The following is a 13,340-nucleotide window of genomic DNA, read 5'->3' on the forward strand; positions in this document are numbered from 1 at the left end:
ACACAGATTTATTTTTAAAGTAATCTCTAACAGAGAGTAATCTAATACTTTATTTGAAGTAATAATCTAATATAATCCCCTTTTCCTTAAAGCCTTTGTTAGACTTCTCTCTGGGATTGCTTGCCACCTTCCAAGGGGCTTGAAGCTTTCAGGTGATTACCATTTAGGTAGAGAAACAAAAGCTCTATCAATACAGAGGGTACAGTAAATGGCAGAGGCAGAAGTAAAGCTGTGTGAACTTGAATTAAATTACTAAATTCCTGACCCTCAGACTTATCTATAAAATGGAGATACCATCTCCCTCACAACGTAGTTGAGGACTCAGCAGATATTCAACAAAATGTCAACTCCCTAAAACTTATTAATGTTTGCTAAACTATTGACACGTAATAAACAGAATGTCAGCATTTCCACTTTAAAAGAAAAAGTTGAAAACTATACTCCCAGTTGCTCACAGTAGTTAATTTCCTGGTGGAAGACTACCATGGCTGACTTTCCATGACATATTTAAATAACTTTTGAATTTCTTATATGAGTGATTTTTCCAACACAAAAAATAATCAAGGTAACTGTTTACAGATGACATTAATTAACCCTTAAGAAAAACTTCCACATCAACACAGTCACTTCCTTGAAATAATTAGAAAAACAAGCTACAATGAGATGAAAAAATAAATCAACTGCACATCTAAGCCTCCATGTTAATTTAAATCCTAATGTAACTCAAGATATTTAATTGACCAACTGACAACTTTCAGGAATTGCACCCTGGAAACTAGGCTTATGTCAGTGATATGTATCGTCTAGGTAAAATCCTATATGGAAAAGTATTTCCCCTATATTGGGGTGGGGGGGAAGGCCAGGATGAAAACTTCCTAAAACTTCTTAATGTTTGCTAAACTATTGACTTTGACTATTGACTATTGATAAACTATTGTTTATCAATAATTAGGAAAGAATCTTTGAAAGCTACAGCTACCAAGTTCGTTTTTTAAACATTGTAATAGTGAACTGGCAACTCCCACTAATTCAGTGCGATCCATTTAATCAAATAATGGCACTCATTATAAGCTGTAAGTAAATTACTAAAACTATCACTACTACCTCTGGAATGCTGAAATGGATTTAATTCACTTCCTTGACATTTGAATAAGCACAGATGACAGACACAACACACTTAATGAATTCCACAGTCAAGAGAATGATACTGCCTTGAAATACACACTAGAAAACTCACGGTATGAAAATCATCAGGCTCACAAATGAGCCTATCTTTCACTATAAAATTTCAAGTTGTGGCCTCCTTCCCTATATGACCATCTTCTTTTTCTCAATCTCCTCTTCTGTCCTTCCATTTTCTCTAACAGCGGCTTTGGAAACAACCAGCTGCAATTTAGTGCAAGCGGCAGAACTAAGATGCTAGAGGCGAGAGGCAGAGGCTGGGCTGAGCCAGGGGTAACTGAACCAAGACAGTTCTTGAGGAGGGATGGCTAAAGCACACTGGGTGAGAAGTGTGCATAGAAGAGAAATGTGTTCTAAAAGAGGCCACCCTGGTCAGTCAGAAATACAAGATAAAGAACACAAGCAGCATCAAGAAGGAAGACAGCAGAGGAGGTAAGAACGGCAGGCTCAGGGCTGACCATTTATTTTGTTTTGTTTATTTCTGAGAGAGTGCAAGCAGGGGAGGAGCAGAGAGAGGAGGACAGAAGATCTGAAGCAGACTCTGTCTGAGCTGACATCACAGTGTCCCATGTGGGGTTCAAACTCCCGAACTGCGGGATCATGATCTAAGTCAGAGTCAGAGCCACCCAGGTGCCCCAGAGCTGACCGTTTATTAAGCAACACTGGCAGTATCACTCCAACCAGGCTCGGAGATGAGAGATTTGTATTCTTGGTCGAAGACCGCACTCACAGAAAGAAAAAGAAAGCAAAGTGCATGTGACATTAAAAGGTAGCTGAATGGGGATGCCTGGGTGGCTCAGTCAGTTGAGCATCCAACTCTGGCTCAGGTCATGATCTCACGGTTCTTGAGTTCAAGCCCCGTGTCAGGCTCCGTGCTGACAGCTCCGAGCCTGGAGCCTGCTTGGGATTCTGTGTCTCGGTCCCTCTCTGCCCCTCCCCCACTTGCACACTTGCTCGCGCTCTCTCTCTCTCTCTAAAATAAACATTAATTTTTTTTAAAAAGTTAAGTTAAAATATTTTTTAAAAATGGAGCTGAGTGGTATAAATTGAAGAGAGTAAAAGACCAGCACAAGTCTCTCCCCAAAAAGCATGCTAGAACTAGTCTCAGCTCATTCATTGAATGTGTCTCAGCCATTAGCCAACTGGAAATTATTCAGTCCATCTGTGCCTACGTTTAAATGAGTGGTGACTTTAGAACATATGATTAGCAAGATCTTTTCCAGCTCTGAAGTTTCCTGAATGGCATGGATTTAATAGTCTGTAACATTTGTGACACAAGATATAATTACATTCTATGGTATGTTACAGGGAGAATATAATATACCAAAATATAAATAAGAATACAGAATCACAGTCTAGTATCCTTACAAACCACACTTCATCATCTTTCATTAAGTCCAATAAGAAGCAAATTCCCAAAGTCTCCTTTAACCTTAGAAACTATAGCCTAAACTCTAACCACCAGGCTTCACTGTCAATACATTTGGAGATGGAGAGTTTGGTCACTTGCGGCATTTCACTGAGCCTCTCCTTTCAGCTTTTTTCTAGAGGACATGTTGAAATGGCATTATGCTTTTTCTATTTTTCAACACTATGGGTTTTCAGTTTGCTAATGTTTCGTATTCTACTTCAAAAAGTATGGTCCAGAAATGGCAGAAAGCTGAACATAATCCAGGAGGTCAAGTTCCTCCACGGGTTTTTCATAGACCAACTATGCTGAATGTCAGCCTTATTATCACTTAGACTAAGTGCCACCTAGTGGCAAGCGTTACATATAATTAAATCCATTCAAGTCCTATTCATCCAGCACGTAACATTCTAGCTGATAACAGCTATACCATAATTATACAAGATAAGTAAAATATTGATCCTGTCTTTATGGAGCTCGCTGACAAATCAGAGAGAGAGGGAGGGATACTCGAAACAGATCTATTCATGTAACGCAGAAAGATATTAAATGTTACCAAAGTATACAAAATTGTTACAGAAACAGGCAAAAGTAAGTATTCAGCAGTTGTTTAAAAGCTAAAGGAAACAAAACACTATTAGGCAGATTCTCGTGTACCTGCTTACATCACTCAGACTTTCCTACTTCCAGTTGCTTTACCCAAGTTTCAATCATTCCATTTTTTCCTCCCCACTCTCCTTTCCACCCTTGCCCACTCTCCATCTTATCCTTTAAATTCTCCAGAGAGGGGGAAGAGAAGGACGTATTTATTGAGTCCACCTACTACTCCCAGAACTGAGCTAGGCATTTTATATCCCATATCTCATTTAATCTTCACGACAATACCATGAAGTATTATCTTCTCCGATTTTTCAGACAACGGCAAGACAGATTAAGTGAATGCTCATGGATTCCAAAGCTTCCTATACCATCCTGTCTCAGAAAGAGCTGCTTTGTTCTTTCCACTGATAAGCCTACTACCATCAAGATCAGACCCTTGATTATATTTCTCTTTTGGTCTCCATCCATCCCATTCTATTCTACAGATTACACCCAGCCACACCTCTTCAAAAATGTTCAAGCCTTCCTGCCCCCATCCCTGATTGATATCCAAATCCTTAACTTAGCACTCAAGGTCCTCCAAGAAGACCCAAACACTCTTCCAGTTCGATTTCCTAACACCCCCCCATCAACTCTCACCTTTTCTATGAACTCTCCTCCAATTAAGATAATCATTCACACCTCTGTGTTCCCACCATTATACATGTTACAGTACTTATAATTTCCCTTATTATAACTCTCTGTTTGCTTTCCACTAAATCATAAGCTTCACCGGACAACTTCTTTTTAAGACCAATACATGGCAGTCATACCTATTACGTGCTCAACAACTGTTTAAAACATTATTTCTGCAGTTACACTGAAGAACCACCAAAGCGTGGTTACACTCATTTCCCTGAACCACCCTCCCCACCCCTTCATGACAGGGAACCTCAATGTTTCCACTTCCTCCACTTGGTGTATGGATCAGGAGCTTTGTACAGAACTATATAATTTTTTGAGCGAAAAATTTTCTCAGACTCAAACCAAAAGTTAAATGAATTGAAAAAGTATGCTGGAAACTGTGGAGATAATAAAAAGTTCAGTGGTTGCCAGGAGTTAGGGTTGGGGAGGGAATGAGGAGGCAGAACACAGAGGATTTTTAGGGTAATGAAACTACTGTAGGATACCACACCGGGAGATACATTTACATTTGTTCAAACCCAAAGAAGTTTAAGGTAAACTACAGACACAGATAATAACGTGTTGATGTAAGTTTTTTTTTAATGTTTATTTTTTGAGAAAGAAACAGAGACAGAGAGTGAGTGGAGGAGGGGCAGTGAGAGAGAGAGGGAGACAGACTCTGAAGCAGGCTCCATGCTCCAAGCTGTCAGCACAGAGCCCAACACGGGGCTTGAACTCACGAAACATGAGATCATGAACTGAGCCAAAGTCGGACGCTCAACCAACGGAGCCACCCAGGTGCCCCGTAAGTTTATCAATCACAACAAATCTACCACTATGCTGGGGGGTGTTGATAATGAGGGAGGCTATTTATGTACAGGGGCAGGGAGAACATGGGTTATCTCTGTACCTTCCCCTCAATATTGCTGTGAACCTAAAACTGCTCTAAAAAATAAGGTCCATAAAAAAAATAAAATAAAAACAAGGTATGCTAGCAAAATAAGATAAGATCTTAGTGGGTCTGCAGTTTTCCAATGAGGGAACAAATACCCTTCCTTCAATTATGCAAACCAGCCTAAAGCTACTATGTTCTGTCTGGAGCAAGACTAGTTCCAAAATAAATTGTTCATAATAATAAAGAAAAAAACCCACAATACTAGTCCTATACTTTATGTTATATAACTGCAGTATTAGTTACCTTATAATCTTTGTCACGCTAATAAAAAATAACAGGATTTCATAAAGTGAGCAACGTTTTTCCTGGTTATACAAACTTTTTATGAGAAATACACTCTTATTCATTTATAATTCTATCATCTGATTAATAATGCACAGAAGACACATTAGCTCTAAGGCCAAGTTAAAACTATCAAATATAGGAAAGGAAGCATGGATGAGGAGTTAAAAAGAGGCAATTTGATTTTCTAGCATATTCTAGCTCACATCCAACAGGTGCAGCATTTTCATCTCAAGGCTTTTGCAACTTAGGATACCTAAGAAACAGTGGTTTCTATACTGTTTTGTAAACTTAAAATAGTGCAGATATTTCCAAGACTGCCATGAACATAACCAATCTGACTAAAAAACTGTCGTGCTTATCATTATATACTGTCTCAGCATAACAAACTTACACAAATATTTATGCAGATCGGTAATTACTACCAATTATACAACCCAAGCCACAATGCCTCTAATGCTTGCTTTTCCTCAGAAGCATGTTCAGGAAACACATTATCTTTTTCATACCACTAGGATATCATTTCATTCCCTGAAGCAGAAAAAGGCCTAATGAGGCATAAGTGACACCATGATATTGTGCCAGGCCTAAGGGGCATCCAGAACTGTGGGCAGGGTGTATGAAAGATGGTAGCAGTTGGGCATTCAACATTCCTACATTATTATTACCACTGTCCAAGCAGAGGAGAAAGCAGTAACAAGGAGACCCCAAAAGTTGGGGGTGACTTAATGGCAACATCCATGGTCAAGCAGTAATTTACCAAATATATCTGCTCAAAATGCCAAAATACATATTTCAAGGGCTGCGGTCCACTGCACTAAATACACTGCTGCCTTCCTAAAACATGACCCACAAACCACAGGTTACAAAATAAAAAGCCCATCTTGAACCCTGCCTATGAAAGGTTACCAGAAGAAACCAATTGTTACAACTAAAATATTTGTATACAGTGCTTTACTCTTTACAAATCACTTAAACATACATCATGTTTTTATTTGAACTTTACAGTTTCACATATTTGACCTTACTTGATAGCCACGATACCTGTCAGATAAATACAACAAAATTATCATTCCCTTTTATATAGAGGTAGAACATGAAGCTTGGAGAAATCATAGGTAATTTGTCCACAATTCCTGAGGCTTCCTGAAGATTATCAAGTTATTATTTCATTCAGTGGCATGGATCTCCCCCCGCCCCCCCCCCTCCACACACACCCAAAAAAGCAGTCCACAGAGTCTTAAGTTTCAACATACATCCCCATGCATCTAAGGACTTAAAACATCAAAAAATAATAGAACCTTTTGAGAAACACTCGCCAACCATGCAAAAAACAAAATGTGAAATTTAAGCTTGTCAGTTTTGCACAAACAATACAGTATAATCCAAAAGGAGATTCTAAGATTTTACTACAATGTTCTCATAGGCTATGAGACTGCCTGTAGCTGAAAATATCAATTCCTTTGGGTACCTCAGCAACTAAATTCCCTACAGAATCAATACATTCCCTGTATATATCAAATTCTACCTACAGGAACCAGTTTGCAACAAGGTTTCAAAGTACGAGTCATTTGTTCAAAAAAACCTTTTTACTGAGTCCCTATCATGTACTGGCCACTCTTTTGGGTATAAGAATATATAAATGACCACACACACACACACACACACACACACACGCACAGTATCTGTCACCAGATAACTATAAGCCTTTGAGTGTGACAATTAGAACTCAGCACGACACAAGAGAATTATACTGACTCCTTTAAGAACACATGGAAGAGGCAAGGAGGCTAGCCTGCTAGATCCTGGTAGACCATCCTCAGACTCATGTCTTGAATAATAACCCAATACCAGCACTTTTCATGCACATTAAATTGCTAAATCCATCCAGGAAACTACAGATTCTTAAATACAGCTGGAGCACTGATTATGAAGGGAAATATCAACAGTTCAGATGGAGACAAAGTAAATGAAATAGTTAGAGGACCCTATATGCCACACTAACATTTTTTAAGCACCTGCTATGTGCCAAACATCCTACTAAATGTTTTCTTGCATTTAATCCTCACATCCCACTGAACGAAAAATAATTATCTTACAATTGATGGAAAAGGCAAGGAAAGTTAGATCACTTTACAATGTTACAGAGGTTTGAAGAGGCGGAGACAGAACTGGAATCCAGTTCAGATTAAATTCTAAATGTGAACTACAACTCTCTACTCCACTGCCTCTTTAATGAAGACTGCTAGGGGGAGCCATTGAAAGGTTTTTAAACTAAGAAATGAAGTGATCAGATTTGCTCTTTAGACGGTGTGGAACCTGGATGAAGGAGTTGAGTCTACAAACAAAAAGGAAGCTGCCAATGTTTATAGTAATCCAGGTGAGAAAGGAGAACAAGAATTGTGGCAGTAGGGGTGAAGGAGACAGATTCAAGAGATTTTTCAGGAAAGAAAAGTTTCAGTTGTAAGTGACTAAATGTGAAGAGTTAGTGTGAGAGAGGAATCCAGAAACCTAGCTTGGGGAACTTAGCTGGGACAGGTTATCATCTACCTGGAACAGAGAAGCAACACTTTCCGTGTGTTCAATATCTACTGAGCATCTCCCAAATGTGAAACTCTCCTCGACCGAGGGCCAACCCTGAAATTTATGGTCCTGGTTGTTAGAAAATATTCTTTAGAGCAAATAACAAAGCTTTGAAAACTGTAAGGTATACTGAAAATCAGTCATTACTATGAACAAATTTGACCTACAGTCTAGTAAAAACATTTTCTGCTACCATTAAAAAATATATATTGCCACATGCATAAAATAAAAACTTGAAAAAATATTACCACATGCAGAAAACAAATCAATAGACGGAAAACATCTCACAACTTTACAACATATTATTAGGAGTTTGACCGATTTTCAGTTTCTTATACAACACACACGTCACCTGTAATTTGTTATACTTAGCCGTCTCCGTCTAAGCCTATAGGGGAAAATATGTATTGGTTTTATTTACCCAAGCTATAATGCATATTTTCATTTTTTTTCATCCCACTATCACCGTTGCAACTTGCCAAGAACTTCGTTCATAACCTCCTACTTGGCTTCCTGTAAAATATGACCTACTTCACATCAGCTTATTTTGGTAACAATTCCTAGACTTTACTACACCTTTTATCCAAGGATGCTCTCTGCAAATCCTACGGCACAGCAATCCTGTGCAGATGTGGCAAGTTATTACAATTCCCATTTTACTACATAGTTAGGAAATTGGCCCAGGGGAAGTAGAGTAACTTGGAAATAATCATAAAGCCAGATGCCAAGAATAACAACTTTTAGTCAATCCATGAGAAAATACTGCCCCTAGTTGAAATAACATGAAATTTAGTATTAGGAGGAAGCAAAAAATGTTTTAAAGCCACATCCTAGGTTTTTAAATTTTATTTTTAAAATGACCCAATACTAGAATTAAGATTTGTGAGAACTTTCAAACACGCCATTTTTTCCCTAACACCTTATCCGTCCAAGTGCCAAAGATTATTTAATAAATTACAGCTGGCAAGAATGGCTCCCCCCCACCCCCACAAACCATTTTTTACCTTACCCCTTTAAAAGACATTGATAGAAATCTGTTATTGGACAATTGGTAACTTTTTAACAAACCTAACTGCTTAAAATCTGATACCTAGAAGCATATGTTAAAATAGATCTGGAAAGTGAGCACCTTATATTTTTTTCCCCGAAAACACATTCTGCAGACTGACTTACAATATGCATGGACAATAAATTTAAAGCTTTTATAGTGAATAATCAGAATGAAAGTTTCCCAACCACAACCCATCCCGTATGTTTCTAAATATGCTGTTTTTGATACAATTTAGTAAAAGCAACATTTTATTTGATCACAAAATAAAACTCTTATTCAATTCAGAAACAAAAAACAATTTGTGAAAGTAGTTTTTATGTTTGTGTGATCATTCTTACCCGTACAAGTCAGAACAAAATACCTCCCATTATTACAGCATATTTATACTTTGCTTACTGTCAGAAAAAGCGCACTCAAGATTTTACCTGCAACAGAATGGTTATGCACAAAGAACAAGTATGGGAGACAAATGATTACTGGTAAAATCCACTCATGGAACCCAGACTGAAAACAAAGTTTCACAAAACCCTCACGTATCAATTATGAAACGTCATTTTCCATTAATTAAAATTCAAACTACTAATTCTAATCACAGCCTTCAAAAAAAAAAAAAGATTTCTACTGCACCAACATTCCCCACACTAAATCTTGTACATCCTCTACTAAGCATCACTTTACGTGGAATTTTAGTTTATAAAGGAAATGACACTCCAAATGATTTTGTGGGTAACACAACTTCTAAAAATAGTGATCAACTAGTAGGGGGAAAAAACTTGTGAACAGTATATTCAGTCTAGTAATCCTGGTAAATCAAGAACTTCTTATCCCCAGCACCAGAATATTCAGGCTATTTAAATACACCACACCGACTCTCCCCCACCCCCACACACAACGCCCAGTTTTTACATTACCATAACAAAAAGCACTCTGAACAATTTAAAGCTCCTTTAACATTAGAAGTGACTTTACCTAAGACTATTACTTAAATGTCTTTTAATTGCATTTGATTAATGCATTCCACGAAGATTCTAGAAGCAGTATTCATCAACCAGAAACTGCACTCTTAAGCGTGTTCCTCATTTCAACTCCAAAGATGGGACAGAAGGGTTGTCACAAATCTACAGAGCAAAAACATACAACTATAAACTATCTAAAGATTAAGAAAAAGTAAAACATTTATATCAAATTCCCAAGCAGGATGCCTCCCTTTTGCCTTAGGCAGGAGTTATTGGTAAAATAAACTCTAGAGCTAGAGTCTAGAAAATGCTGACATTTTCAATCCGAATACTCACAAGTCCTTTAACATCAAAATTCACTCTACTACTGTTCACGTACAAAATGAATATTCAGTGTGGATATCTGAAACTAGTCTCACACACCAGCAGGAAAAGGATACCTCGCACCTCTTCTAACCGCCCTACAATACCCTCAGGTAACCCAGAGGCAAAGCTACGACAGCTGCCCTTGGCCTAGGCCGTCAGAAACAGCCTAAGAGCGGGCGGTGGAGGGGGCGGGGGAGCAATAACCAAGAGACCAGATCTTTTTCCAGGGCTACTGTTTCCAAGCAAAACAACCAGGGCCCAAAGAGACCGCGAAGAGAACTGGAGACACTGTAATCCCGAGAGAAAGGTGGGGGGGGGGGGGGGGGGTTGTGCACGTAATCCCAAGAGAAAAGGGTGCTGAGCGCCGAGGAGGAAACTAAGTATCCCCATGCATCTTTAAGACCCACAGAAACAACAACAAACCGTAGGGTCTGTCTGCTCGCAGGAGCACCAGATGGAGTCCCCGAGGCTGAGACAGTTCAGCCGACATACTCCGTGGGTAGTGGATAAATCAACCGATGATGAGAGGGAAAGGGGGATGCCAAGCGAATAAGCCACTGGATGGGGGAGACAAAGACTCTGGGGGTGATCAAGTGCCAAACGGAAAGGTGAGAGGAAAACAAGTGAGAAAACGGAAGAAAAATTAAAAGGCAGAAATCTGGTGCCTGGGCTATGGCAGGTCACGGAGCTACCGAGTAGAGAAGGGCACAACAAAGGGGCACGGGAGGAAGGACAGCTGAGATGAGGAGATGGAAGAGGGATGCGGGGCGCGACGGGTCGGACAAAGCGCCCAAGGCGGTGAAACAAAGGGCCGGGGGTAGAGAGTCGCGGGGGGCAGCGGGGAAAGACAAAGCGCCCGGGGCCGGGGGCACCGGCCGGGCGAGGAGGCGGCGACCGCCCGGAGGAACAAAGCTGCGCGGGGCCGGGAAGCAGGGCCCGCGGGCGGCGGCGCGAGAGGCGCGCGACGGGCACGGCGGGCACGGCGCCCGCGGGCCCCGCGCGCCCGGCTCCACTCACGCCCGCACCCGCCGGCGTCGCCGCCGCCGCCGCCGCCCGCCCTCACGCGCGAGAGCCCGAGCCACGGCGGCGCAGAGCGGGGAGCGCACGGCCACACGCCGCCGCCGCGCTCGACGCACGCGACGCCGCCCCCGCGGCCCCGGACGCCAAGCGCGCCGCGGCCCCCGAACACGCTGCCCGCCACGGGCTGCGAGACGCCCGCAACTTTCCCGATTCCCAGCGCTCCGATTCCCCCAGACTTACCCTGTCACAACAGGCGCCATCTTCCACAAACTCTCGCCAAAACTCCAACCCTCGCGAGATTCCCCCTGACGCCTTCCCTGGTCCCTCTCCCCCGCCCCTTCCCTTTTCCCTCACTCCTCAATTCCACCCAGCCCCCGCGCTTCTTTTCCCCTCGCAGCCGCCGCGAAGAGCCAGACGCCTCGCGCCGCCCGCGGAGTAGGGGAGCCTGCTCGCTGCCTTCCCTGGAAACCTACCCAAGCGATGGAGCATGCGCAGGCGGCTCCTCCGCGGGCGAGCCCTCAGTGTGGTCCATGGGGAGCGCTCCGGTTATCCGGGTTTTGGGACGCGCCCTGAGGGACGTACGTGGAGACTGAGGAAAACCGGAGGGGATTACAACGGGGACGGGGAATGGAGGGGTCAGGAGGCGGGGCCGAGGGGAAGGGAGGAGGGGTCCTGGGAAAATCTGCCGCGTTTCACAGGCCTAGATGAAACACCTCCTCAAATGGGTGTTTTCCAAGTGGCTTCCCGCTCACTCTGGTTCCCAGCCCTTTTCATTCATTCAGACGTTCATTGGACGCCTCCCTTATGCTAATGTCAGCGTTAGATGCTGGAGCTACAGAGATGCCTGGAGTTCTGCGAGTGACAAACCTAGAACTGTCTTCGCTCATTGGGTCCCCCGTGCTAGCGCATAGACAGACAAGTTACAACGTGGGCTGACCCTCCAGAGCTCTGTAAATGGAAAACTTTTGCAGTTCAGCTCTGTGGACTTAACTTTCTTCTCCTTGGGTGTGAAACGAGGTCAGGCCAAGGCCTCTGGCAAAGACACCCCTCATGTCCACCTCTCTCACGCATGTTAGGGCTCTGCGCAGTTTTCTCCAGAAGTGAAAACTGCGTTGGAATTGCGAGCCAACACTCCCCCACCCCGCACTCAAACCAGGGGTGCCGCTGGGGCGCAGATTGGCCTGCTGTGTGAGCCTTTTTAGCACCTGATCGCAGTCCCCAGCCGTGTGTGAACGCAGGGGTAATGGGGGCAGACCCTGCCCAGGTCCTCCCGTGGGCCTGGCAGAGTGAAGGACGCTGGTCGCTGCCCGAAACGTACTTCAGGCAACCTAACCCTGGAAACACCGGAGCCAACTTGGTCCGTCTGGGCATTTACTAGGAGGAAGAAGGGCCTGAATCCTGACCCCTTCTTCCTACCTGCAAGATCCCTTTCTCCACCTCCAACCCACCCCCACCCCCACCCCCGCCAGCCTTGCCCTTTCAATTCCTAGAGATTCCCAGATCGGGCACTGCCTCCTGTAGGGAGCCCCAAAACCCGGAGAACTGGAATCCGCTGCCGGAGACCTGCTGAAGGCGCTGCAGGATTGGCGCGGCACGCGCGAGCGGCACTGCGCATGTGCCCAATGCGGGCAGCCCAGTCTCACGCTACACCTCCTTCCCACCGCCTTCCACTACTCAACTCAGACACAACACGGGCCGTGGGAAATTTCCTAAACCTCGCGAGAACGCGCCCACTGTTGCCTATGCTTTCGCCCCCAAATCTCGCGGAGCCCAGGCGGGACAGGTGTTTGTCTAGTGCAGCTCCAGGCGCTGTTCGTGCCGCGCGTGCCCGGGCGGCGGGCGGGGTGGGAAGGGAGCGGCTGGCCGCGGAGGCGGGGCGGGTGGGCGCGTGGCGGGGAGCGCGGGGCTGAAGGCCGCTGGGAGGGGGCCCGACGTGTTGCACACACACGCCGCGTGACACTTTGTGGAAGAAAAATGGGTGGCGGGGTGGGCGGGCTGTAAAGCAAGAAGGGGAAGCCAGGAGATTAGAAACTCCTCTTGGTGCTTTTGGTAAGAGGTCAGACTGTAGGGCAGGAGGAGCCCCAGGCCGATCCCCCGGGGAGGTTTCCTGTCGCCTTCCTCGAGCCGGGTACTTTCCTAAAATGTGTTTGACGCCGCACCCCCGGCCTCCGGGAGCTGACAGCCCCCACTGTCGGGTTTGAGTCATGCCTCTGAGTCACCTAGTCTGGCCACCACTTTACTTGGTTTAAAACAAGTTCAGATTTCCTTAGCTAC

At 43.8% G+C, this 13,340-nt stretch overlaps 1 protein-coding gene across 7 annotated transcripts in view; it reads right to left on the reverse strand.

The window, feature by feature from the left end:
* The window catches only part of RBPJ (recombination signal binding protein for immunoglobulin kappa J region), a 215,287-nt gene that overhangs the window by 88,316 nt on the left and 113,631 nt on the right, over positions 1-13,340 (reverse strand). For 2 of the 7 annotated variants that reach the window (XM_015072419.3, XM_053217488.1), the window contains exon 1: positions 11,307-11,457. The exons of 2 other annotated variants lie outside the window; for them this stretch is intronic. Coding sequence is in view for 2 of the 5 variants with exons in the window: in XM_015072423.3 (XP_014927909.1) it covers positions 11,540-11,598 (59 nt within the window). In the remaining 3 variants the exon portion in view is untranslated. Of the gene's footprint in view, positions 1-11,306; positions 12,481-13,340 lie in introns of those variants that run through there. 3 more of the 7 variants (XM_015072423.3, XM_015072418.3, XM_027051363.2) reach the window with 3 other exon arrangements.

The sequence above is a fragment of the Acinonyx jubatus genome, chromosome B1 (assembly GCF_027475565.1).
Source record: "Acinonyx jubatus isolate Ajub_Pintada_27869175 chromosome B1, VMU_Ajub_asm_v1.0, whole genome shotgun sequence".
Taxonomy (NCBI): Eukaryota; Metazoa; Chordata; class Mammalia; order Carnivora; family Felidae; genus Acinonyx; species Acinonyx jubatus.